Here is a 27,877-nt window from a genome sequence, read left to right as displayed (position 1 = left end):
CCCCCTTGTAGGACCTCTCCTGGTTGAGCTTGAGAGGGAGATGGGAATGTTTCAGTGACTACGGCCACCTCCAAGGGCAATTGGAAGGTCCAAACAAGGCCCCAAAATGGTCTGACATGGGAATGGCCAAGAACCTATGTCAAGATGCCAGCCTTGATCGAGCACCATCGTCTGTGCTGCTCTGCACTGTGGGAACAAGAACTGATAGTCTCATAGCAGAGGCAGGTGAAGGGTATGTCTCTCCTCGAAAAACTAAGAATAAAACAATTAAAACCACCTCGGTCCATCCTCCCGGAAGCATCCTCCCGGAAGCTGGGCAGATTCAGGGAAAAGAGAAAAGGCGGCTCAGAGCAAGTGCTGCTGGCCTACTAGGTACACAGCTCTGCATTCTCCCTTTGATTGGGATGGTCTGGAGAAATGCGAGCCCCGCCTTGGCCAGATGGGCTATCTTAGTTTTTGTAGTCATTCTGCCCACAGTAACATTTCCCAGATTTGGTCAATCATCAGAAATAGCTGGAGAAAGTTTAAAGACACAAATTCCAAAGCTCTTTCCTCAAAGATCTGATTCAGTGGGTCTGAGAGGGGAACCTGGAACCTACATTTTTAAAGAGCATCCTGGTGGTTCTGACCAACCTGGCGTATGTGATAAATAACAACCCCCTTCCCTCCCAGCAAAGCACACAAGGCCCTCCTGCCCACCTCCCCTCAGGCAGCCCTGGCTTCAGCCACACTGAACTCCTGGTTCAGACACAGCTGGCCCTTTAAGAACTCCATCCAGCACATCCTATCCCAGTGTGCCTTCCCTTCTCCTCCGGGCAAATCCCTACCCAACTTTGAGACACAGTTCAGATCCCTGCTCTTCAGAGAAGCCTTCCTAACGCCACCAGGTCTTAGTCCTGCCTCTGTTCCTCCAGCACTTCATCAGCCCCTTCCGTTTGCATGCATGTTGCATTGCACTGTGTTGGGAATCTCTTTCCTCCATAGCTCATGAGAGCCCCCAAAGCAGGAGTGGCATGTTGTTTATCTCTCCTGCAGTTAGCACAGTGCCCGGCACAGAGGAGGAGCTCAGCAGATGTTTGAATACGTTAACAACTGACGGAAGAGACTTATCTCTGGGTCAGGTAGCTCCTCAGGTATGGCCCCGCCCATGCTGGGCCCCAGAGCCTCCTCCTGTTAGGACCTTTCAGCTCAGCCTCAGGAAGGATGTGGCTGATGAAATTTCCGTGGTCAGGACTGAAACCCAGACCTGAGTCGGTGCCCCCTACTGGCGCCCATCGGCCTTTGCTTCACAGCTTCTCAGTATGAACTCAAGACATAGGAGTCAATTTGCATATGATCCTCGCTGGATTTGATCAGGACAGTTAATCCACCTGTGCTAGAAAAGAAGTAAAAGGCAGGCAGGAGAGAAAGAGAGATACGGGAGGCAGAGGGCTGAGGATGCAAAGGAGAAGGAGGGGGCCTGGAAGGGAGAGGGAGAGGAAAGCGCATTTTATGAACTTCAAAGCCAAAGATAACAGCGTTTTGATTATTTGCTCCTTGGGAATTATCAGTGTCACTCTTCCCTTTGTAGATCTGAAGAACAGAGAAATAACTGTCCAGCCAGCAATGACGCTCTCGTGCAAATGTCAGGAACCCATGTGTTGGCCCTTTTGTTCACTCACTTATTCATTGAGCAAACATTCACTCTCACACTCTCTGTGCTGCGCCCCGCGCAGATGCTGGCTGGTGATGAGAGAGGTTTTCCCTAAATTCCCCCACAGCTCATTCCTCACGACTGGGCGGCTCTAGAGGGACCCTTCCATGGCCTCCTCCGGTCCTGACCCTGATCCCTTTCCTTTTTACAGTTGTTTTCAGTTCCCGGTGTATTTTGGCATTCCTCTTCCCCTAGAGCTGGCCGTGGCCTGTTCCCACACACTCTCCTCTATTCGTGAAGACAAAGCCTGCTCCCTCCTCCAGCCAGGATTTTGTGCCCCTAGCGTTTGCCCCATCCCCGTGTTCCTCTGATTTCAGCACTCATCACACTGCACTGTGTTTCGCATATACTCGTGTGTCTCCCCTTCTAGACTGTGAGGTCTCAGGGCATTGGCCATGTTTGTCTTCCTCTATTGCCTCTCCAAAGCCCAGCACCTGGCAAGGACGTATTAACTGTTGAGTGAATAATTGAATGAATGAATCCATCAACCAATGAGTGAATGAATGGATGAAGGGCTTACTACTCTCAGAGCCAGCAAAGTTAAACCTGAGGTAGTGACCAAGGTTCCAGAACCTCTGAAAGTTCTCAGTCTCTGCCCCTGGGCTTTCTTTCCCAACCTCCTCGAAAACCTTCCTTAAAGGGGCTGGGGCTTCCCTGGTGGCGCAGTGGTTGAGAGTCCACCTGCCGATGCAGGGGACACGGGTTCGTGCCCCGGTCCGGGAAGATCCCACATGCCGCGGAGCGGCTGGGCCCGTGAGCCATGGCCACTGAGCCTGCGCGTCCGGAGCCTGTGCTCCGCAACGGGAGAGACCACAACAATGAAAGGCCCGCGTAAAACAAAACAAACAAACAAACAAACAAACAAAAAGGTGCTGGAGGCCTCTCTGCTTGAACTCCTGAGGGTTCAGAGCAGCCCTTCCACCAGACTCCCCTCCACCCCACCCCAGGAGCCAGTTCTCCAGCCCTGCCCTGGGCCCTCAGCAAGACCCAGGCAGGAGTCACCATGCAGGCCGTGCCCAGGGAAAGGGAGTTCCCTTCCTTTCATGGAGCTAATAGGCTGTTCAAAGCATTAGTATCCTGAGGCGGGAGGGGTTGGGGGAAGCCAAGGTCAGCCCTCAGGAGCTCAGAGAAGCGCTCTGAGGAGGAATAGGGAAGCAGGCCTGGAGCCGAGGGTTGTGGAGGGAGCTCTGACTCACAGGGAAGGGGCAGGGGCAGGCCATGGAAAGCCTAGGGTTTCCATGCCAAGAAGCGGAACTTTCTCCTGAGGCTCAAGAGTTGATAAACTTTTCTGTGGTGATGAAAGCCTTTCTTCAGAACCCATAGTCATTAGGTTCTGATTGGCTGTGAGTTGCAGAAAACTCCTCCACAGAAGCTTAAACGAAACACTGATTATTTTCTCCATAACCCAAAGGTCCAGAAGTGAAGACTCCAGGGCTGGTTTAGTAGTTTTCTCAGTGTCTTGAGCACCTCTGCCATGCTTTGCTTGTGGCTCTTGTCCTCATGATCACAAGAAGGCTGCTTCACCTCTGTCCTCACATTTGTATTCCAGGAAAGCAAGGAGAAAAGTGGGAAAATGCCCTGAGGGCTCCTCAGCTCATGTCTCATTGCCCAGAATCCTGTCACTTCACTATCCTTAGCTCTGAGGTTAGCCACATATATTGCCACGCTCCAAACAAAGCCAGCTTTCTATTAAGATGCATAAATGGTGGGAGGAACATTGAGTGAACCACTATGTCTGTCACAGAGTCCCAATCATGAACTAGATCAAAAGGAACTGCTTTGGTTGGAGCAAGGCTCTGCCCACTCTGGCTCTTTTCCCACCTCTGTTTGTGCCCCCTTAGAGCCTTTGTAGAACCCCGGGGTGCCTGGGAACTCAATTTGAAAACCATTGCTCTGGGCCAGAGGTCAGCAAACTTTCTGTAAAGAGCCAGACCATAAATATTTTAAGCTTTGAGGACCATGTGAGGTTTTTGTTGCACATTCTTCTTTGTAGTGGTTTATGTATTTTTTAACCCTTTAAAAAAAGTAAGAACACTTCTTAACTCAAGGGGCCAAACAAAAATAGGCCACGGGCCTGATTTGGCCCAAGGACCATAGTTATCCAACCCCAGCTCTAAGGGGTCGTGGGGCACAGGGTTTTTGGCACAGAGTGAAGGATGGGCAGCAGAGGCCAGAGCCCAGCTAGGAGGCAGTTATAGAAATGCAGTCACTGGACAGAACAATCTCAGTCTAGATCTCTTGGGACTCCAGCTTCCCAAAATATGCCTGAGAGCTGCCACATCCTCTGGAGCCTCGCTGAGACCTTGGGCACAGGCTGGCAGGACTGGGGTCCCTGTCCTTCGGCTGGTCCTGGACGGTGCTCAGGAAGCAAGGAATGTCCTCTGGGCCCAGGGTGGGCACCCTCCAGGGTCCCACTCCCATTGCCCACAATTCTCCGGAAAGGCGGCTGTGTGCTGAGGGGTACAGTCTCCAGGATTCCCTCCCCCACCCGCTCTCTGCAATGAACACAGACTCAGGCTCCCCTAAGCCCTCGTCCCACTGCTGGGCCCTGGACCAGCCTCCTGGCAGGTCTGTCTGCCTCCAGCCCTCCCTCCATGCCGAGTTAGAGCTTCCCCCGCATCTTCACCCTCAAATCCAGACTGCTTGCTCTGGCCTGCTAGACAAAATGCAGACTCAGCCATGCTGCTCTCCCCTCCCCGCTGACCCCTCGGCTGCCCTCCTGGCTCCTTGTTTCCCTGTTCACTGCTCAGAGCATCTCCGGGACGGAGCCCACACCCTCCTCCATCCTGCAGGTCCCTGCACACCCACCTCCTCCATGCGGCTGCCTTTCATCTCTCCCTCCTTTGCCATCCTCCAATACTCACCGTCTGCACCGTGCACTTGGCATTTAGGTTCTGCTGTAGATTGTAGGACAAGTGAGATAACTTATGGGAAGCAGCTAGCTCGGTGCTTGGCACAAGGCAGGCGCTCAGTAATGATGTCCTAGTGCAGGGTTTGTTTATTCAGTTACCTAATGGGTGCAAATTGGGCGTCTGAGCTGTATACACACGTGCCTCTTAATCATGCCTGTTTCATGTGCTGCCACTCTCCTGCCTTAGAAAGACACCTTGCCAGCTTGATTTACCTGCATGTTAGTTAATGAATCATTATAGGATCCTGTCTTTAAAGAAAGGCCAAAGAGAAGAGCGAAAAATAAATGAAAGCACCAGTACACTGGGCCCTGGGGGCCCATCCCAAAGCTTCAACGTTGTGTATGTTGTGCTGTCTGCCTGGTGTAATTAGCTCCCATGTTAGGGTCAGGCACTCTAAAATGCAGCTCACGTCAACGGTGCTCTACTCAGTGATGTGAATCACTTTATGGCTCTGGTTCTGGCCTTCAAAGCAATGTTTTCCCATCATAGACATAGTAATCACGTGCTCTGTCTTTTGGCGGTGGCTTCGTGAGTGGGGGCTGGCTGGAAGGGGTGACGGTGGTGAGAATGTACAGGCAGGACCCTGACTCCCTGCAGAGGCCAGGCCCCTCGGTCTGCAGAAGGCACAACTGGCCTTGGAGTATTTTATGAGCAAGTGTTAGCTGAGCTGCTGGGATACAGAAAAAGAGCTTAGGAAAGACTGAGAGCATAAGTCGTGGTCCCTACCTTGTGGACCGGAGACCTCCCTGGGATGCTGTGAGGCAGTCGAGCACAGTGGTAAGGGCCTGGCCTCTGGCTGCCTGATGAGTCCCAGTTCTACCACTTAGCTGTGTGATCTTAGGCGAGTCGCCTAATGTCTCTGTGCCTGGGCTTTCCCATTCGTAAAATGGAGGTATTCACAGTCGCTGTTGTCTTCCATGAGTTGAGATGTGTAAAGCGTTCAGAACAGAGTCGAGTACATTATAGGTGTCAGCTCTTGTACTGACAAAATCTCTCAAGAGAAGATCAAAAACTGGGATTAAGTGTCTCAAAGAATCTCCTAGACCAGAGGTCGGCAAACTCCCACCTTTGGGCCAAATCCAGTTCATTGTTTGTTTTTGTAAACTAAGTTTTATTGGAACACAGCCCTGCCCATTCGTATACATATCAATGTACATGGATTATGGCTACATGGATGTGTGGCTGCATTCATGCTGCAACAGCAAAGGCGGGTCGTTGCAACAGACATCATATGGGATGCACAGGGGCAAATATTTACCACCTGGCCCTTTACAGGAATAGTCTGCCGACCTTTGTTCTTGATGATAGCTCCTGTGAGGGGTCCAGGAGCCTGGCGATAAGTCCATGCTGAGGAGTCAGGAAACGTTTGGAAAGCGTTCTCGCATTCAGCATTGTCTGAGCCCGTGGCGTGTGCCTGGCACACCGACAGGTGCTGGTGGTTCAGAGGCCATGAGACCTGGCCCCTGCCCTCCAGGAAGTTCATGGTGTAGTGGAAGACCAGGTAAACAGATCAGTCGCAGTACAGCAGGTAAGTCCTGACACGGAGAGGAGAGGAAGGGCAATCAGGGAGCACTTGGACAAGAGCTCAAGGATGCAGAGACGTTGCTAGGGAAACTGCGGGCGGGGGAGGGGACTGTGCAAACCAGGGTTGTGAATGGGCCGATGTGAGGGGAGACCACACAGGTCCTGTGGTGGGAGGGCAGAGGGGAGCAGGTGCCGAGGGCCCCTCCTTGCGTACTGGGCTGGGAAATGGCAACATCGTTCTGTAGGGCAGGACTGGGGAGGGTGAGAGATGGGAAGGCGATTCCAGCCTAAGCAGATGGTGATGATGGGTCTTCAGGGAACATGGAGGCGAGCTTGCCTGCTCGGCGGGAAAACCAGAGGGGCTAAGGCTTCCCCACTCGCTGTAGGTTGCTCACTGTAATATGTGTCTATGTAGCCAACAAGGATTTTTATCAGTAGGGTCTACTATTTTTGTCGAAACTATCTGAGAGCCCCAAGCAGGAATGCTTTCCTCACTCTTCTTGCATACCACTGGCGATGGGCTGCTCACTACCTCTGAATGCACTCCTTTTCATTGTGGGACAGTTCTGACAGTCACAGAGTTGGGTCTCAGTGCCTTGTCATCTCCACGTTTGCCCTTGGAGACAGCCAGGGTTACCGCTGCTCCTGCCTCTGCCCCTGAGTCTCTCTTCTCCAAGGTCAGTACCCCCAGTTCCTCCATCCCCAGTTTTCTAATAGGCCCCAACTGCTGCCTGCTAAGGGCCCACAACCTCCCTCACCCACACTGTTGCACAGCCCAGACATCGGTCTGTTTTCCACCAGCCCTCAATGCTATTGCTCCTAAAACAAAAGTCTCATGCCATACACTTACTTACAACTCTTCCATGATTCCCCCTTGTCTTTAGGACAAAGCCTAAATCCTTAGCATGACAGACAGCCCTTCCTAACCTGGCTCCTCCCACTTCTCTGGCATCACCACCCTCTGCTTCCCTCTCAGTCATACGACTCTAGATTGACTCACCCCACCGCTCTGCCCCAGCACCTGCTTCTCCCTCTGCCTGGATCACTTTCCTTTCCTTCTCCATTTATCGGACCCCAGTCCATCTCCCAAACTCAGCCTGGGCTTCATTTCCTCCAGGAAGCCTCTTCCAGCCTCCTTCTAGCCAACGGCACCCGTCCTCCCTGTCCTGTCTGTCCACGCTCACGGCTTCTCGCCGTGAGTCCCGTGCCCAGGCAGAGGGCACTGCACAGGCGGTACGGGGCTCAGCCACAAGTACAGCAGCAGTTTCCTTCCGAGGCACCTGAAGGCACCCTGGGCTGAGGCTCTGCTGGGCTGCTTGGTTTGGACAGAGGAAGCCTGCACCACTAGGAAAAGCTATCTATCCATGGGAATTCTCTACTCCTTGAGTAGCAGAATAGAAAACAAAGAAGCACTTGCAGCCTCCCTACTGGGAGACTGAAGATCCTTATCAGATTGAAACCAGCCCGAAACAGGCAAAAAGAGGCCCAGACGAGATGTTAGGGGAGGGGACTCTGTGTTCTGTCTTCACGAACGGCACTGTCACCCACCACCCAACTGCCCAAGCCGGGAAGCTGCAGGTCTTCCCAGACTCCCTCTCTCCCTCAGTCCCCACATCCATCCAGTCACAAAGCCCTAAAGACTGCAGGGCCGTCTCTCTCTTGCGTCCCCACTGTGTGGCCCTCCTGCATCGCTCACCTAACTGCCACTGAAGCCTCGAATCAGCCCCACCGGCTCTGGCCTCTCTCCTACCATGTCAGTTTCCACACGAGCAGCCAGACCCATGTTCTTCTCCAACACCTAACTGTCCCCGTCACCCACTGTTTAAAACTCTCCTGCCGCTCCTCCCTCAGGATAAAGCCCAGCTCTTCGGGGCAGGGGAGGCTATGAGGCCCTTTGGACCTCGCTGCAGGCAGATGTCTCAAGTTCTGGACCTCCTGGAGCCACCACCTTGCACAGAAGGCCCAACCACATTGTCCCCCAGAATGAGGCAGCTGACGGCTATGCTCAGTTTGTGGACCTGCATTGATAGACACTGACCACTCCAGAATGTTCCATCTCTGCCACAGCTCGGGCCTTGTGCCCTAGACCCCTGCCTCTCCCGTCATCCCCTTCTGACCCCGACAGTCTTCCAGAACCTTCAGAACTCTCAGACCACCCACCCCCAACCCCCGCCAATCACAAGCAGCCTCCCCGCCTCCCCCCGCCAATCACAAGCAGCCTCCCCGCCTCCCCCCGCCAATCACAAGCAGCCTCCCCTCCTCCCCCCGCCAATCGCAAGCAGCTTCCCCGCCTCCCCCCGCCAATCACAAGCAGCCTTCCCGCCTCCCCCCGCCAATCACAAGCAGCCTCCCCGCCTCCCCCCACCATAGGCTAGCGTCTGTCACCTGGGGTTCTGGTTATCAGTTTACTGTTCTGTCTCCCCGCTCACCCAGGGCAGGGACCGTGCCATGCTCACCATTGAAACCCTACCTCCTAGGCTGGCACGTGGTGTGAGTGCTTAGTGAGTATTTGTAGCAGGCAGGGAGAAAACAAGATAAAAGAATCTTGTCGAAAGCCCGTTCCTGGAACGTTCATTTATTCGACAAATAAACAAAGTGGATGGAGAAAAGCAGGCAGAGGAGAGGCGGAGGGAAGTGTCTGCAGGTCCCTGAGGACCGCATAGCTCAGAGTCCACATGTGGCCTGAAAATCTGCCTCCAGTTCCGCGAGGATTTCTGTGCATTAAAGCATGAAGGAAGAGTCTCATCCTCTCACAGGTGGCCAGATGTGCCTGGTGTTGCCATGACAGCCTCCAGAATTGGCCAGATGTACCATGATCGTCTTTGGAAAACGTCAGGGGACCCCAGAGACTGTATGGCCCCAGAGAGAAAAAGTTGACACTCAAAAAGGTGGCATGGAAACACTCAGTTTGGATTGAGGGCTGTGTGGGGTGGTGTCGCGGGCGCTCTGGGCATGGCGACGTGAAGATCCTTGCTGTCTTCAAGGCCGTGGGAGTCTCTCCCGGCAGCCCTTGCCCTCTCCCTAACCCCTGCTCCCTCCCTAGGTGATCAAGCTGGCCTTCGAGGAGTTTGACCTGGAGAGGGGTTACGACACCCTGACGGTCGGGGACGGCGGTCAGGACGGAGACCAGAAGACGGTTCTCTACATGTGAGTGAAGCGGAGCACGTGGTGGGCAGGGCAGGAGCTCGGGTACCTTGGCTGGGGACGGGGGATGGGCTTGTCGAGTCCTGCTTGGTCCCCCTGACCCTACCCCTCGCCACCATGCTGTGACAAGGAAAGGTGTCCTGCAGCACTGTCTCAGCCACAATCCTTCCGTCTCCCTCTGCTCCTACCAAGGAAAACAGAGCACTGGGCCGGAGTCTCGCTAGGAAGTCACAGGGAAATTATACAGAATGAACAGCCTCTCAGGGAGCAGGGGGAGTAGAGGTTTGCTGCGTGCGCCTGGAGCATTCCACTGGACTGCCTGCGTCTGTGCAGACCCTGCTTCTCCCCCAGGAGTTTTTCCTCAAGGCCACGTATACGTGTGGTGGTCTAACTTCAGACAGAGACAATGGAAATGTTTTGCTCATTTCCCTCCATGCTCATAACTGTCTGGGAAAAGGATAGTTTCAGGGAATTGGGACCACATTTTCTGAGGCCAGAAGGGCTGGTTTGACATGATCTAGTCACGGGAGAGGATGATGTCGGGCTGTCCTGGGTTCCATCACACTGGGTCTCAGCTCCTGGGGGCCATTTGGCTCCTCCTTCACCCATCATGATTAGCCTGACACGAAAGCAGAAGAATGCTCCCGTTCAGGGCGTGTGGCCCAGCGTTAGAGAGATAGACAGGCCTGACCTCATCCACCTCCCCTGCGAAGAAGGAGGGGAGATTTCACATATGTTGGGCACCTGCTGTGTGCCCAGGCACTGTGATGGGAACTTTCACATCAGTTATCTCATTTAATTCCCACAGCAGCCCTGTGAGGAAGGTGCTATTACACCCATTTAACAGGTGGGAAAACTGAGGCCCAAGGGTACAAAGATGGTTGGTGGCAGAACCAGCACTTGAATTCATGTCTTTTGATTTCCATCAAGGACAGCATCCCATGCCACACCCCCTCCCAACCACACTAACACCCTCTGGTCTTAATGCTAAATAAAAAAAGGGCCATTCTGTAATAGCTGACTCGTCCAGGAGCTGTTCTGTTCTGGGTGCTTCTCATACCTTCCTCACATCTACCTGGAATATCCTGTTAGGGCAGTTGAATAACATTCCCTACCATGTCAGGTGACATGGCTGGGACTTGGGATCTCAAGAGAAAGGAGTGGAATGTCAGCCTGAAGGGCATCCTCCCTGCTGCCTACTCTCCACTGTATTAATCAGGGTTCTCCAAAGAAACAACCAATAGGATGTGTATATAAAAAAAGGGATTTATGATAAGGAATCATTTTGTGTGGTAATGGGGACTGACAAGTCCCAAGATCTGCAGGCTGAGTCAGCGAGCTGGGGATGGACCCAGGAGAGCTGATGATGTAGTTCTAGAGCGAAGGCCAGCAGGCTCAAGACCCAGAAAGAGCTGATGTTCAGTTCAAGTTCAGGGTGGGAAAAAGCACTGCCCTAGCTGGAAGTCACGCAGGCAGGAAGAATTCTCTTTTACTTGGGAGAGAGTCAGCCTTTCTGTTCTATTCAGTTCTTCAACTGATTGGATGAGGTCCACCTTCATTGGGGAGGGCAATCTGTTTTACTCAGTCTTCCAACTTAAATGTTAATCTCATCCAGAAACACCCAGAATTATGCTCGGTCAGATATCTGGGCACTTTGTGGCCCAATCAGGTTGACACATGAATTACCCATCATACTCAACCCCTCCCCTCCTCTCTGTGCATCCCCATCACTCACCTGCCCTGGCATGCTGACCTGTGTGGTACATCAGCTCGATGTGTCCAAGAGGCCAGGATCCCACTCTGTCTCCCCCATGACCCCATTGTGCTCTGTCATAGAGAGAACCGCAGAACAGCAGAGCTGAAAAGACTCTGGGGGATCATACATTTCAACCCCTCATTTATATGGAGTGAAAAACCTCAGAGAGGCTCGACCATTTGCTCAAGATCTCACAGCAAATGAATGGCAGATCCAGGGCTTGTACCCAGGTCTCTGGACCAGTCTAGTTTGAGTGAGATCCCAACAAGTTCTGTAGCAGCCCAGGGGCTCTCCCACCACCCTCAGATCTCTTTAGGCCAACATCAATATCAAAACTTCAGGGAAACACATGCAGAATCCTTGGGTTCCTTAGTTGTCATAAGTGGGTCACACAGAGGAAGAGCAGAGGCCTTGGTCTTCACCCTTGCTCACCACCACCCTGGAGTCCATCCTTACTCATTACAGAATGTCAGAGCCCCCAGCCCAGGGATGTCACACGCACCAGACTGCTGTATCCCAGGTGGTCTCTCCCCGCTCCACCGGCACGGTGCTCACAGAGTACCGATCCCCTCTCTGCGGCCAACTCAACAGCCCTCCTCAAGCTTTGAGACCCCAGGGTAGAGCAGGGATTAGGGTCCGTTAATCCCACCACCCCCTCACAACCCCCCACACCCCATCTGTGCTGACAGTTTGTCTGGTCCCAGCAGAAAAAGGAAGCCAGGTTTCTTCTAGGAGCCCCAGGCTGTGCCGTGGACTCTGACTCTGCCACTCCAGCAGGCTGACCTTGGGAAAGCCACTGCCCATTTTGCACCTCTGTCTTCTCATCTGTACAGTGGGGATAACACAACCTCTACCTCACTGGGCTACTGGGGACATTAAATAAGATCATGAAAGGGACATGGTCTGACTTGGGTAGGTGCCTGGTAGATGTGAGTTGAATCAGAATCCTCTCCATGCCTACACTCTCTTCTTCAGAAAGAGCGTTGCCCAGGGTGGTGGCTGCGCTTTAAGCCTCACTTCTCATGCTGGAGTGGAAAGAGGTGCCTCATTAAAAGGACTGGCTGGGTTCCGACTGGGGAAATGGGTTTCTGTCTGTGTCTTTTCTGCAATACAGTTCACACGAAAGACAGGAGGTTGCAGGGGTGTAGACACCCCCTTGATTAGATCTGGCTCCAGCCATCCCTCCCCTGTGCAAGTGAGGACACAGACCTCTCTTCCAAGCCCTGGAGTCTGGGCAGGGGAGTCGTGGCTGAGATGCAAGCTCTGCCTGTGGCCGGAGGGGAGTGGTCCTGAGTATCCCAGCACGTGAGCACGTGCTGCCGGGCTCAGTGCCAGAAACACTGTGGGGCTCAGTACCTGCCCGAGTGGGCCTGGCACCTAGATATTCCTTTAGATGCCATCAGTCACACCGTCATTCTCTTGGGGTGCCACAGTGGGGTGCACGCCTCTGAATCTCTCTCTCCTGACAGCCTGACAGGTACGTCGGTCCCAGACCTCATTGTCAGCACCAACCATCAAATGTGGCTCCTCTTCCAGACCGACAGCAGTGGCAGCTCCCTGGGCTTCAAGGCTTCTTACGAAGGTAACTGCTGTTGGGGAGCCAATGAGTCAGACGCTTGGGGTCTGGTTTGGAGTCAACAAGCCCTGGGTTCGAATCCCGGCTCCGCCCTGCACTAGCTTCCTCTCCTTAGGCATGTTATTCAACTTCTCTGAGTCCCAGCCTCCTTCTTTGTCCAGTGGGTCTCCTGGGCTGTTTTGAGGATTATCTGGGATCAGTCACACACACCAGTTCCATCCTGGGTTCATACCTGGCTTATGTAGACCTTTGAAAAGCCCCATAAACTTTCTGAGCCTTGCTTATTTTATAATATCTTCAGACTGGAGACAGTAGCTTCCCAAGCTACCCTGTTTGGGTGTCATAGTGATGAGTGACTATGTGCACAGGGCTAGGGACAGACACACACCGTTGGTGACCTGAGGAGGGTACAGACGCGGGTGACCTGCATCTCTTGGTGGGAACAGGCATTAAGGGAACGGCAAAGTCTGGGGTCCAAGAGATACCTTTACCATCACCCCTCCATGCACTGCCAAGCCTCCTGATGACTGCTAGTGCAGATCCCCACAGAAGGTGGAGCAGAGACCATCCCCCGAGCATTTGTGAAGGCCCTGTTGGGTATCCGCCCCTAGACCAGCACTGCGGGAACAGATGCATCGGATCTAGGCCCTCGCTGCAAGGGGCCTGCGCTATCATGGTAAGACAGGAGAAAACAAACGAGCTATTACTAAAGCAAGATAATTGCAGCAAACAGAACCAGTGGGAGCACAGAGAAGGGGCAGCCGTCCTTTCTGGGGCATCGGGAAAAGCTTTATCGAGAAACAGAGCTTTAAGTCTTTTAAATGACTAGAGAGACAGGAGGCAGTGGAGGGGGAGAGAAAGCGTCCTTCTCCACCCCATTTGGAGACGTGATCATTCTACACGGGACTATTGAGGGTCCAAAGGACTCTCGCTCTGCTCAGTGTGACTCACACCCCCAGTGGACCAAAGGCTCTTCCTATACCAGGACCTGGATTCTGTCACCAAACTGGGTACACAGGACATGTATTAGTGTCCTAGGGCTGCCCTAGCAAAGCACCACAAACTGGATGGCTTTAACAACAGAAGTTTATTCTCTCCCAGTTCTGGAGGCTAGAAGTCTGAACTCAAGGTGTCAGGAGGGCCACGCTCCCTCCGGCACTCTGGGTAGACTCCTTCCTTGCTTCTTTCTAGCTCCTGCTGGTGGCCAGCAATCCTTAGCTTATAGCTGCATCATTCTCATCTCTGCCTCTGTGGTCACACGTCCCCGTGTGTCTCTCCTCTTCTCATAGGACACCAGTCATGTTGGATTAAGGGCTCGCCATCTTAACTTGCTTTCGTCTGCAAGGACCCTATTTCCAAATAAGGTCACATGCACAGGGACCAGGGGTGAGGATTCAGCACATCTTCTTGGAGAATACGATTCAACTCATAACGGGAGGCTAGCCCTCATTTCCTGCAGGAACACTGTCAAACCATGATAGGCCCACTGGGGTAAGGATGATGGATGTACTGTTTGAAGAGTAGGAAACATGCATCTAAGTGAGACAGGACAGCAGACAGAGAACACCTATTGGGTGACAACGTGCTGAGTTCAAATCCTGGTTCTGTCACTTTCCAGCTCCATGGTGAGTCAGGGAGCCTGTCTGGGGCTCTGTTTCTTCATCTGTGAAATGGACATCATAATATACCTTCGGGCACAGGGCTTCTGTGAAGATTAAGTTTAGATAAAGAATGTGAAAATTAAAATGTTGCAAATTACAAGGTGAGTAGTGAGTGAGTACATAGGTAGTTAAGTGAATGGGCTCTTCTGGCACATCGTTATATGTACGCAGCTGTGAGGCAGTGGAAAGAGACCCAGACGAGAAATCAGGAGACCTTGATTCTGGCGCAAGCCCTGGCCCTCACTACTCTGGAAATGGGAATGGGTTTAGACTCAAAAGGTTTCCAAGGTTTCCCCATTTCAGAGCTTCTACGGATGTTCAGCAGTGAATGTTTCCAGAAGTGGGGAGGAATGATTCTGTGCCATGCACATTCCCTAATCTTTCCATATCTTATTCATGGCTTGGATAAGACAAAAGTCACGTGAGCTTGCGAGGGCTGATGGTACAGCAGTCAGCAAACAGCGTGCAGAAAGATCTGGATGGAGTGGAGTATTGGCTCAATTACCAGGATAAGATGAAGTGGGAATAAATATCAAGTCGTTTGAAGTTTCAGAAATATCAGCTACTAGAATTTATCCCAGGGAGTGAGTGTTGCTTTATTCTCTTCTGATCAGGCATCAGAGAACTGGGCATAGACGTGGGGACCTCAGCTTGAGATGGATAAGGAGAGGACTTAAAGTCAAGCCCAGTGAGCAAGGTTAACGGCCCCCTGAATGTTTATTCGGGGGAAAGTGGACTCGGGAGACTTGAGAGCTGTGTCCAAATATTTGAAGGGCTGTTCTGTGGGGAAGAGGAATTAGGCTTGTTTGGTGTGATTTCATTGGAAAAGAAAGGGACATATCGTTTGTTGAGAGCCTGTTATGTGCCAGAAGCTGCGTGTTCATCATCTCAGGGTTTTCAAACTGTCACGCAAAGACCTGGGCTACCCTCGGTGACCACCAAGGTGGTGGGATAGGGGATGCCCAGCAGGGAGGCCTCTGACCCTGCCTCCATCTCCTCCTGTAAACCTTCTTCTAAGAGGGGATTTGTAGCTAAGCACGAGTTTGAATAGTACCGCTTCATCCCATGCAGTGCTCACAGCTATGTGACGATGGCTGCTCTTCTGTAGAAGAGGAATCAGAGCCTCAGAGGGTAAGTGACCTGCCCAGGGCCACACAGAAATGTGGGACCTGGCAAAGTCAAGATTCGACGCTGGGTCTCTGTAGCTTGAAAGCCCATGATTTTCTCTTACACTGGGAGCCTCCCAAAGTTACAGAATTTCAATTCCTTATCAAATCTTTATAGAAGCTGAAGCTTTGCCCCAGTCAAGTGGGCCATGAGCCCAGTCAAATAAGTCATGAGCCTGGGTTCCTTGTTGCTAGAGATTGGGATTAGGTTGGCCATTTTACTCAGCCAGTATTGATTAAGCTCCTGTTATGTGACCAGAACGAGGCTAGGTACTGTGGCAACAATAGAAGACAACATAGACTTGGCCTAAAAACATACGCTGTGTGACTGCCGGTCACAGACTAGGTGTGGGCCGGACTTCTCCTCGGAACCATGACAAAATAGGAAGAGAGAAGAGAGTCTGGACGTTTAGACCCCTCACTAACCCACAGGGGCTACACGGGTTCTGTGCACAGAGGCAGCAGCTTCTGTGAAGATAGAACAGACTCTGGAATTGGACCAGAGCTGGTGAATCCCAGCTTGGCCCCAGCTGTGTGACCTTAGGCAAGTTATATGGTCTCTCTGAACCTCAGTTTCCCCACTCATAAAATGGAGGTAATAATGCTGACTATATGGCATTGCTGTGCAGTGTTATGAAATGAGATCACGAAGGCTCTTGGCACAGTGCCTGGCACAGAGGTGCTGTCCCCTGGGAGCTGAGAAAGTTCCGTGATGACCACTGCCCTCCACTCCGGGCTGTGCCCTCCTCTGCGGGCCACGTGGCTCTGTGCCTGTCCCCCAGGTGGCCCGTGGTTGCTCTGATAGCCCCGGTCCTAGGCCCCTGCCTCACCCTCACTCCCCAGACTGGCTGGGAAAGGAGGTGTTTCATGGTGGCCACTGTGTAAAGTGTGAAGGCAGACGTGGCAGAAGACAGACCCTGGTCACCAAGGGCCTCAAGGCCTCGTAAGGAGTTAGCACTTTGTTCAGCGGGAAGAAGAGCCTGGGAAGGGTTAAATGTCAGGATGGGCCTGCCTTTCCCTTCTTGTCCTTCCACCTTTGACCTTTGTTTGAGGGTGACACCCATGGGTCTCACACCTTCATGGCGAGATGCCCTCTTCTGTGGAAGAAGTGGGTGGTCGAGTTCCCTGAGGCCCCGATATGACTGTGCCCTTTCCCATCTGCTCTGGGCTTCTCTCCCTGCAGCCTTCTAGGTCCCCTCCACCCTCCTAGCTACTCCCCCTAAGCTCTTGCATGGCTCCCCACTGCCCCCTCAGCGCACGCACTTCTCAGGCTCTCAGCTTTCATCCTCTTTTTCTAGAACCTTCCACCGTTGATCACATCTACTCCCATGACTTCAACCTCAGCCTGAACCCTGGTGACTTTCAGATCTACTCCCCACTTGCATGTCTAGCTGTGACACATCTTACATAGCTTCCCCCTCGGACATCTCAAGCCCACCCCATCTGTCTTAGGCCTATTCTGGCTGCCATAACAAAATACTGTAGACTGGGACGCCTGAATAACAGGAATTTATTTTCTCACGATTCTGAAGGTTAGAAGTTCAAGATCAAGGTTCTGGCTGATTTGGTTTCTGGTCAGGGCTGGCTTCAGATGGCTGCCAGATGTCTTTCTGGCTTGCAGATTGTCCTCTCACTGTGTCCTCACGTGACCTTTTCTCGGTGTGTGCACATGGAGGGAGAAGAAGAGTGCGAGTGCGTTGTCTGTTCTTATAAGGACACTAATCCTATCAGATCGGGGCCCCACCCTAGGACTTTGTTTAACCTTTATTGCTTCCTTAGAGGCTCCATCTCCAAATACAGCCACACTGGGGGTTAGGACTTCAACATCTGAATCTGGGGGAGACACAAACGTTCAGTGCATTAACACCATCCCAAACCAAGCTCTCCGTCTCCACCCCCACACCCCCTGCTCCCATGTCCCCATCCCAGTGAACAGCACCACCATCCACACCATCACTCAGCCTCATCTCCGCCTCCTCCTCCCTCTCCCACCTCTGACTCAGTCCCCAGATTCTGCCAGTTCTCCCTCTGCGGCACCCCAGCTCCTCTGTCATTGACGTGGCTAGGCCCTCGTCGCCTCTCACCTGATGACCACACAGTCCTCCTACCCAGCATCCCCAGCATCCCTGACTCCAGGCCCCTCCCCCAGCCCCACCCATCTGCCTCTTGCAGCTCAGTGATCTTCCTAGAATCCAAGTCTGGCACAGTTCCCTGCTACTTAAAAAAAACAAAAAAACCACAGAACTTTAATGACAGCTTCTCACTGCTTTCAGGATAAAGCGTTGTCATTCGTGTGGCATCCAAGGCCCTCAATGATGGTAATTCCAAGCCAAATGCTGGCTCCTATGAGCCCATTCCAGGCAGATTACAGTTTATTGATCTATCTGGTCCTACAGGGCATAGCCCAGTGCCTGGCACCATCGGGCACCCTTCCTCTACATCCTCTCAATCCCCTTTCGTCCCGCTTTACCACCTCCCGGCACTCGGGTGCCAAGAGCCCACATTCTTCACTGTCCCCATAGACTCTGGGGTCAGACAAACCCACTTTGTAACCGAGTTCTGCCATTGGCTCTGTGTGTGTTCTTCAGCCAATCCCTCCACATCCCTGAGCCTGAGTTTTCTCATCTGTGAAGAGGGGCTGATAAACATTCATCTCACAGGGGTCTTGCGAGGATTCCGTGCAGTGAAGCCTCCAGCGTGGGGCATGGCACACTCGGTTTAAAAGCCTGACCCCCTCCCCTGCTTCCCTAGTCCTGCAGCTCTTCTAACCTGCACTCATGGCCCAAAGCTTCAGAATGATCTCCACCCCCATCCTAGCCCTTCTTTTAGCCCAGCTCCTGGGGAATTCCATGCAGGACAGACATCTTGGCTCAGGGATGGGAGGGTGGCCGGGATGCATGTGTTCCACAGGTGGCATGAGGCATTTGAAGGCAGAAACCCCCAGGCATACCTGGCCCCATCAGCATCAATACCCCATCTGCCCCTGTTCAGGTAGAGAAAAACTTCCTTAGAGCAGGCAGGTGACACTGCAGTATCATCACCACCACCCCCCACCACCCATTAAAAGTTTGAGGTCCTGGGTGGGAAAAGTTGAGGGATTTATTTCCCAGAAATACTTCTCATCATGCTTGTCACAATCCCAGGTCAGGGTGGGGGAGGGGCCTCCAGCTCTGTCAATATCTGAGTCTTTGGCACCTAGAAACTCAGGCCCCCTCCATGAGGGCAGCCAGCTGTAGGAAAGCATTCATATTTGCAATTGCTCTGCTTCCCAGCAGAATAAGAAATATTTAAGGAACAGGCAATTAGCACTTACCAGAAACATTATAAAATTACATACAACTTGCTAACAAGTTTTAGCATCAATCTCGGAGTCGCTTCACTTCCTGACTTGGAGCCTGGAATCTGGAAGCCTAATGCTGGATCTCGGAGGCCGGCCTAAGGGAGGAAGGAGCTGGGACCCTCACCCTGGAGATATGGAGGAGCAGGGCCGTAGAGATCACGCAGAAAGGATGCCCAGTAGTCCAGGGGACTCGTGTTGGAAATAAGGTCCCCTGTGTATTCAACATCATCTAGGCCCCTGTTATGCATTACAGACACTGTTCAGACCACAAGGGGATACAAGGATAACAAGACAATCTGTGCCTTCACCCAAGTCTTAGTCTGTCTTCATTAGAGTCCAGGAAGTATGAGAAAATGGGGAAATATCAAGGAGGGGCAGCTAACCTTACTTGAGGGCATCAGGGAAGCCTCCCTGGAGGAGCTGGTGTCTGAAGCTAAGACTCGTTTATAAGATGGAAAGGAGTTGGTCAACATTCCAGAGAGAACAGGTTGACTTAGAAAGCCTGATCCCCTAGGGTTGCCTAGGGTTGAAGCTAAAACTTCCACAGAATGAAGTTTGAGAGCAAGTAGGGGGAAGATGGCCAAGTCTAGCCTTCTGCAGGTGGTGCCTGCCTCCCCTTCTCCAGAACTGAACTCTGGTGGCACCAGGAGGCCTCCTGAAACAGATGGTGTTAGAGCTGAGCTTGAAAGGAGACCAAGGGCAGCAGCCCAGCATCCCGACTCTGCTCCTTTTTGGACCCTGCCTTTCCTCCAATCAGAGCGTTAAGCACATGGCCATTTTCAGCCTCCAGTCTGCAATTTTCAGGACCTCTGTCTCTTCTTACTTTATCCCCATAAGCTCAGAGGCCCAAACTTTCCATCTTCAACCAGGAATGACACCAGGCATGTTTCTAAGATGTTCACTGAGTTTCCATGATACCCTTAAAGCTTCCTCAGGCACTGGGACCTAGAGGTTTGCTAGATACAGGCAGCAGCTGCCCCTCTCAGGAAGGCCCAGTGGGACCCACGCTACACACGAGTCTTTCTTGGCCCCTGGGAGGTCAGGGGTGCTAAGCAGCAAAGGATGCTGCACCTTTAAAATTTGGCAGGAAGTCATCTGTCAATGAGATATACTCTTTAAATCCATGGGCTTTTGCAAACGGCAAGCTCCAGTTTGGAGCTGATACAGACAGCCTGGGGGCAACCTGGATGTTCTGCATGTTTGTCTTCACCCCATATTCACCATATTCACCCCTGTTTCCCAACCTCCTTCAGTCTGTGACACACCTATGACAGTGTGGTGGAGGAAAGGGATGAGAGGGAGGAAAGAGATGGGAGGGACGAATGTCACCCACTTCCTCCACCCACATCTCCATCCCATTCATGAAAATTGTGTGCAGAGAACGATGCACAGGTTCCCGGAGATACACGTACAGCTGCCCTCTGTCTCCTGCCGGCTTGTGCCCTTCCCATCATCAGTAGAGACGTACAGTGGGATGTGGTTCCCAGGAAATCCATGAGATCCAGGCATGCCCAGAGGTCGTCTTAATGCACCAAAGATGTCCTGGTCACTCATTAGGAGTCTGTGCTGGTTGAACAATTGGTCTGGAGGGCTCAGGATGCATAAGGCACTGCGCTTGGTTCTGGAGGTACAAAGAGCAGTAGGGGTGGGGCCCCCGTCTGTAAGGAGCTGATCCCGGCTCTTCACGGTCTCCCAGACCATCTCTCCAGCCTCATCTCCTTTCATCATCACATCCTGCCACACTGAACTTCTAACTATTCTCCAGAATTAAAATAAATAAATAAATAATTGTCCAAGGGGGCTGGGAGTGAGAGAGAGAGAGAGAGAGAGCTCCTAAGGCTGCCTGGGTGACTCAAGGGTACAGCCCCAAGGAAGCACTTGAGCTGACACTGAGAGGTGATTCTTTGTCTAGTTGACAAGTGGAGGGTGTTTATTAGGAAGAAAGGACAGCAGGTACCAAGTTAGAGCCACGTGAGAGCCGGCTGGGCTCTGCCAGCAATGGGCCAATAATGACCTTGAGGAAACACCTCCTGGTTCCTGGTTACGTGCCACGTGCTGGACATTTGGACAGTTGTCTTATATACATAAACTCATTTAATCCTGAAAACAACCCTGCAAGGTTGCTGTTCTTATTACCATTTCTGTATCACAAGTGACAAAACTAAGACTCAGAGAGGGTATGAAAGGTACCCAAGGTCTACTACTTAGTGTCAGAGCCAGGATACAGATCCGGGACTTGCTCAGAGTCCTCACCTTCGCGCTATTTTGCCCCCTGCCCGTGGCTCCGTTTTGTGGTGAACCTCAAGGTCGGAGATGGACAAATAGGAGGCTGGGGCGGGAGGGGCAGGCAAAGGTCCTGCCACGCCAAGGAGTTGGGGTTTTCATCTGTGGATTTTTGGGAAGCCATGGAAGAATCAATGAGCAGGGCACACTACTGATCAGATGTTTGTTCCCGAGCGATCTCGTGCTGCTTTGCAGAATACGACAGAGTAGAGGGAAGGGGCAGGGGAACGGCTCTTGCCTAATGCCATGCCCAGGTGAGGAATTGAGAGGGGTGGACTTGGGCGGTGAGGGGAAGAATGGAGAGCAGAGGGTGCAGGGGTATCCCGGAGGAGGAACCGCCAGGAGGTGGTTAGCGAGGGCTGTGACGGGGAGGGGAGGGCAGAACCCAGGCTGATTCCTGTGTCTGCCTGGACAACCTCCATGAAGCCTCTTGCCTCCCCCAGCCGCAGCCCGAGACCAGAGCTGCCTCCCCTTCGCCCCCAGAGGTTGTGTGGTCAGGTACACAGTGAGCCCGTCCCGGCCCGCATCATTTACTCTGTAACTATCTCTAGAGCCACCTGACTGGGAGTTGTCCAAGGGCAGGGCCCTGTGTCAGGCAGCTCTGTATCATTAGCACTGAGCGTGGCATTGGACACACTCCCCGTGCAACACATATCAGCTGTGCTCACACACTGAGCAGCATGGTCCCTGTGCTCCAGACACTGTGCTAAGTGATCACCAACACATAACTGACGCCTGCCTCCACAGCGCTTCCCTTCCGGTGGGTGGGGAGATGAGAAACGAGGAAGCCACCTGGCAGCCGGCAGGGCACCAGTGGGGGCTGAGATGGTGAACCAGGTTGTCCCTGATGCCCCAACAGACAGTAGACTCCAGGAGAGAGGAGATTTTTGCCCTTATTTCCACCGCTATACATGCAATGTCTAGAACAGGAGCTAATGAAATGAATAGAGGAATACTTACAATCGGTGCTACAAAGGAAAAGACCAGGGTGCCAAGAGAGCAAAGGAAAAGGGAAACATCTAAGAAGAGAGGTCAGGGAAAGCACCTTGAGGAGGTGACGTCTTAAGCTAAAGTCTGGGGCGTGAGCAGTCGGCCATGTGACATTGGGGAGGAGAGGAAGCTGCAGCCCGGGCTGAGGGAATAGTGAATCAGTGAAGGAACAAATGAAGTCCCACCCGGTTGGAAAGGCAGCAAATCGTAGCCCATGGTCAGACCCTCCTCTTCCTCTACACGGCGCTGCTCTTCTTGGAGCACATCCAGTGGTGAATTTATACAGACACGAGAAGCAGTTCCTTCTCTACAGACATTGTCATAAAAGAGGATTCCAATTTGGTATCACAAATTGAAAAACCTGGGGAGAAGACAGTAAGGTTGATCACAGACGATAGGAATAAAACAGCGGAGAAAGGGGAAAGCGAGTATGCAGAGCCCAGTCGTGATGGAATTCTGAGGGTCTTTGAAGCACGCATCTTGTGTTCGCCTTGCTTCTGGTCAGCAGAAGGAGGGAGAGGGAAAGATGAACACTTACAGAGGGGAATTCTGTTAGGCCAGGTAACAGGAAGCTGCGCGTGATTTCCTCCAAGTCAGAATTTGGCTTGTGGATTTGCAGTTCTGGGTGGCCAGGAGGGTCAAGGTCACATGCCTTTTCAGGCAGGGCTGTGGAGCCCAGGGAGTCCCCTTGCAGGAGGGCAAGGGGACTTGGTTCCCATGTGTCCCCAGCAGGGGTTGGCGCTGGGCTTGGAGGGAAGATCCAGGCCAGGACAAGGGTGTCTGAGGGCCAGCCCCCAGCCCCGCTGGCTTCCTGAAAGGAGCTCTCAAACTCTCCAACCATCCTGCTCTGTTCTTTTTTTTTTTTTTGTGGCACACGGGCCTCTCACTGTTGTGGCCTCTCCCGTTGCGGAGCACAGGCTCCGGATGCACAGGCTCAGTGGCCATGGCTCACGGGCCCAGCCGCTCCGCGGCATGTGGGATCTTCCCGGACCGGGGCACGAACCCGTGTCCCCTGCATCGGCAGGCAGACTCTCAACCACCGCGCCACCAGGGAAGCCCAATCCTGCTCTGTTCTTCCTCTCCCCCGACCTGGTCCTGATTCCATGGTCTGCACATGCCCCTCTCCAACGCCTTGGCCCTCTTTGCCAAGTGCACCCTTAAACCTGACTTCCCCGAGGTCACCCCTACCCAGGAGCCCTCTCCAGCACTAGCAGCTCCTGTCCACAGGCCCCGTGAGCTTCACATTTGAGCCGTGGGCTCATGCGCTCGCTCTCCATTGCTGTTCCACCTATGTGCAAACCCTTCCCTTTGACCTAGACTGTCTCCACCTCTGCCACTCGCTACCCTCCTCATGGATGTCACCAGCCTCTTCCTCTCCACTCTGGGTCTCGCCATCACCTTGCCTCTTGTTTCTCAGCCTTCTCCCATCCTGTCAGTGCGGACCTTGCTCTCTAGCACCTCTGAAGCCTTCACTCCACCCACCTGCTCTGGGGCCCCTTGTCCCTTCCGCTCCCCCACCAGTTCCTCCCTCTACTCCATTCACCATCCTTCTCTTGGCCTCTACATCCCCATGCCCTCCCCCGCTCCTCCTCTGTTCACTTCCTTCCTCCTTCAGCCTGAGACCCTTGCATCACACATCAGCCATTCCTTGAACAGTATCCTTGACTCCCTGCCCACCGCCCTGCCGTTTTTCCAGGTTCTGAGGGATCTGGGACAAGCCACACAGCCCTGCTCGGTTGCAGCACCCCTGTAAATGAGCTGTCTCCACCCTCCATGGAACCCAGGGTGCATGGCAGTCCTTCCAGCCATGATTCCTCTTCTCCAGGTGACTGTTGCAGACGTTCTTGTCAACGTCGCATCCTTTTCCCCACAACCCGTCCCTCACCTTCAGCAAACATCATGACACTTCGTCCTCCTCCACTAGGAAAGTAGAGCCTGTGTCATCACAAGATCTTCTTCAACCTCCCGCTCTCCTACCTGAAAGCTCGCTGTGATCACCTCTTCCCTCTGCCCCGCATCACGAGGGAAGGGGAGCTTCCTGGTCTCTAAGGTGAGCCCCCCAGCGTGCGCTGGGCCCCGGGCTCCTGCTTCTCCATAGCCTCGTGCTGTCACTGCCCATTTCAGCTAACCAGTGTCTCTCATTCAGTTATATCCATTCATATTCTCTCTCTCTCTCTCTCCCTGCCCTCCCCTAGCATCTAATTATGGTCAAGTTTCTTCGACCTTAAAAAGCCTTTTCAGCTGCCCCCTCAAGGCCATATTCCTCATAAGTTGCCACCTGAATTCTCCCTATTGCTTCACTTCCAAAAAATGCCTTCTTTATGAGTCACCTACTCTTCCTGGATCATCTTCCTCTTCTCCCGTCAGTGCCGGGCCGGCCCCATCATCACACTCAGTCTCCTGCCAGTATCCAGTGAGCGCCTTTCACTGACCTGCTTTCCAGTCCTTTCTACACTTCCCTGCCACGTTCGATGCTGTTGGTCTCCTTCCTGAAACTCATTCTCCTCTAAGCTTCCAGGGCTCCGCTCCCTGCAGGATCTCAGACTAGCCTTCTGCTGGTCCCTGCAGTGTCCCTAGCTGTTCTGTCCGGACTGATGTCTCCCCTTGGGTGGTCTCATTCTTCTCATGACCCTCTATGAGCTGAATCCAAATTCTGTATTTCTAGACCAGATTTTCCTCGTGGGCGTAAGACCCACGTAGCCCCTTTCTACTAGGTTTGTCCCCGTGGAGGTGCCAAGTGACCCTCCAGCCCTGCTCCCTCCACATGTGTTGAAGATGAAAGCAACCCAGTACCCAGCCAAGCCCTGCAGTCATCGTAGCCCCTGCCTCCCCGTTATCCCCTGTCTGCTCCATCTCAGTGTGGCTGTGGCTTCTTCCTGCTTTGGACCTCCCAAGTCTTTCTGCCTCTCCCCATCCCCTCTGCCTGTGCCCAGTCCAGGATGCTGTCAAAACAGCTCCCATGGGCTTCCCTGGTGGCGCAGTGGTTGAGAGTCCGCCTGCCGATGCAGGGGACACGGGTTCGTGCCCTGGTCCGGGAAGATCCCACATGCCGCGGAACGGCTGGGCTCGTGAGCCATGGCCGCTGAGTCTGCGCGTCCAGAGCCTGTGCTCCGCAACGGGAGAGGCCACAACAGTGAGAGGCCCGCGTACCGCAAAAAAAATAAATAGCTCCCAGATCATTGGAAGCCTCCCTCTAGAACGGAACCTCCATGGCGGCAGGGCCTGTGTCTGCCTTGTTCTCTGTCTCACCCACAGTACCCAGCACAGTGGCTCATGCTAAGGAGACACTCAAATGTTTGTTGAATGAATGAACGATCTCCCTGCCTCCAGAATTGCTGCCCCCAGACCGTTCTCCAGGCAGCAGTCAGGGTGACGTTTTAAAATCCACACTATGAAATGCCAAGTGGAATGAAACCCTTTCCTGAGCCCGCATTGCCTACACTCTGAAGTCCAGTCTCGTTAGCAGGTCGAACAGGCCCTTTTGTGGGTTGGCCCTGCCTGCCTCTTCCAGCCTCATCTCTCATCACCTGGTGGAAAGTACTCATGCTTGTGGAAGGGCAATGTGGCATGGTGGTGAGGAGCCCTGGAACCATACAACCTGGGTTTGGACCTCAGATTCACCATTTCCTGGCTCTGTGACCTTGGATAATTACATCACCTCTCTGTGCCTCAGTCTCCTCACCTTTAAAATGGAGATAATAGTACCTAGGTCACAGTGTACTGTAAGGATGAAATGATTCACTATATGTAAAATTCTCAGAGTGGCTGCCAGCACATAGCGCTAGAGTGATTAGTTCTATAACTAAAAGTTCGTTATGATCGTAACGATTAGTTAGTTATCATCACTGCTATCATTGCAGTCCTGCAAACAGCCTCTGAGACTCTGGATGGGCTCCTCCCCCACCTGAAGGGTCCTTCCTCTCCTCTTCCTCCCACTAATGCCTTTCTCTTCTTCCCAGCTTTACTGAGATGTAATTAACATATAACACTGTGTAAATTTAAGGTGTACAACGTGTTGATTTGATATATGTATATATTGTGAAATGATTACCACAGTAAGGTTAGTTAACACACCCATCACCTCACCTTACAGTTTGTGTGTGTGTATGTGTTGAGAACTTTTAAGACCTACCCTCTTAGCAACTTCCAAATATACAATACACCGTCGTTAACCAGAGTCGCCATGCTGTACATCATCTCCCCCTGACTTATTCATCTTATAACTGGAACTTTGGATCCTTTTACCACCTGCATCTATTTCCCCCACCCCACTCTTGTCAACCACCATTCTACTCTCTGTTTCTATGAGTTCATTTTTTTTAGATTCCACATATAAGTGAGATCATACGGTATTTGTCTTTCTCTGTACAACTTATTTCACTTAGCATAATGCCCTCAAGTTTCACCCATGTCACAAATGGCAGGATTTCCTTCTTGTTTGTGGCTGAGAAATATTCCATTGTATGTGTGTGCCACGTTTTCTTTACCTGTCCATCCATCAGTGGACATGTAAGTTGTTTCCATGGCTTGGCTGTTAGTAAATAATGCTGCAATGAATCCCACATAACTCCTTTCACCTGCTGGCTCCTACACAGGCTTCAGGCCTCAGCTTAAACATCCTCCAAGAAGGCCTCCTCCAGGAAGCCTTCCCTGATGCCAGGGTTGGGATTGGGCTGAGATGAGAGAGACATTCACCTTGGGCATAATTTTAAGGGAGGCACCAAAGAACTCAGTAATTAAATCATATTTTAATGTAGTATTTTTTAAAAACCAAGATTAATGCAAAATATCCATGATAAAAAAATAGCATTTCAATAATGACAGACTCTGATGGCCAGGACTAGGGTGGGACAAGTGAGGTGAGCTGTGCAAGTGCTGGGTCGGATCTGGTCTTTTTATTAAGTTCTGGTGTTTTTCTTCATGTTGGATTTGACTTATAGGCATCAATTTTGATTTTCTAGAAACATAATATAGCACTAAGATCGTATTTGTCTAGATGGCTGAGTTTCTGTGCTCCCTACAGTTTTGTGCGCAAGGTTAGTGCATCACTTCCCGCACCCTGTTTCCAGCCCCGCCCTCCAAATTTGAGTTGTCTTGCTCCTCCTGGGCGCATCCATGGCACAAAGCACCCTGTGTCGTAAATACTCGCTTCCTTGTCAGTATCGTTCAGTCCTTGAGACCAGAGCCCACGTCCAGGTCTCAAGTGTCTGGCACAGGGCCTGGCACACAGTAGGTGCTCATTATATGCTTCTGATCGCACTGACGGCAGGAGAAACCGGATGGGTGTGGAAACAGCCAGGCCTGCACCATGGAGAGGCCTGGGCAGCTTCTTCCTCCCGCTCAGGATGCTTGTTCTCTGGAGCTGATCACACCTTCAGGGTAGCTGCTGTGGTCTAAGATGCAGCCAGGTGGACCCCACATTTACATCTTCTACAGCATGTTGGGGCCTCACCAGGACACCTTAAACCTGGGTCCTGTCCCAGGCAGTGAGCCCCAGCTCTGTCTTCAAACACTGGGTACCTTCTTCCAGGTCTCAGGATGCCCGCAGTGACAGTCCTCATCAGGGCCTCACGCCCCAGAGAGAACATGTTTGGGGACTCCGGAAGAAAGAGGGCCTCGCTGCTCACTCCTGCAGGCTGACTTGTCCCGGGGCCCGTCTTCCGTTCCTCCGATCCCCTGGGGCTCTGGGACCCGGAGCCAAGGGGCCACCTTCCTGGGAATGCCTCAGTGGCTGCCTTCCCCCAGCCCTGGCAGAAGAGCCAGCTTCAGAGGAGGGTTGAGGTGTGCTTTCAGGCTGTGTGTAGAGGGACAGGCCAGGGGCACGTGTGAGAT

General features: G+C 52.6%; 1 protein-coding gene across 3 annotated transcripts in view; it reads left to right on the top strand.

Moving 5' to 3' along the window:
* Positions 1–27,877, top strand: part of CSMD2 (CUB and Sushi multiple domains 2) — a 668,701-nt gene that overhangs the window by 353,470 nt on the left and 287,354 nt on the right. For 2 of the 3 annotated variants that reach the window (XM_067725392.1, XM_067725391.1), the window contains exons 11-12: positions 9,173–9,276; positions 12,499–12,611. The exons of the other annotated variant lie outside the window; for it this stretch is intronic. In XM_067725392.1, coding sequence (XP_067581493.1) covers positions 9,173–9,276; positions 12,499–12,611 — 217 coding nt within the window. The remainder of the gene's footprint in view (positions 1–9,172; positions 9,277–12,498; positions 12,612–27,877) is intronic. 3 annotated transcript variants of the gene reach the window in all.

Source organism: Pseudorca crassidens, chromosome 2, assembly GCF_039906515.1.
Source record: "Pseudorca crassidens isolate mPseCra1 chromosome 2, mPseCra1.hap1, whole genome shotgun sequence".
In the NCBI taxonomy this organism is placed as follows: Eukaryota; Metazoa; Chordata; class Mammalia; order Artiodactyla; family Delphinidae; genus Pseudorca; species Pseudorca crassidens.
This window is presented reverse-complemented; position numbering and strand designations above follow the sequence as displayed.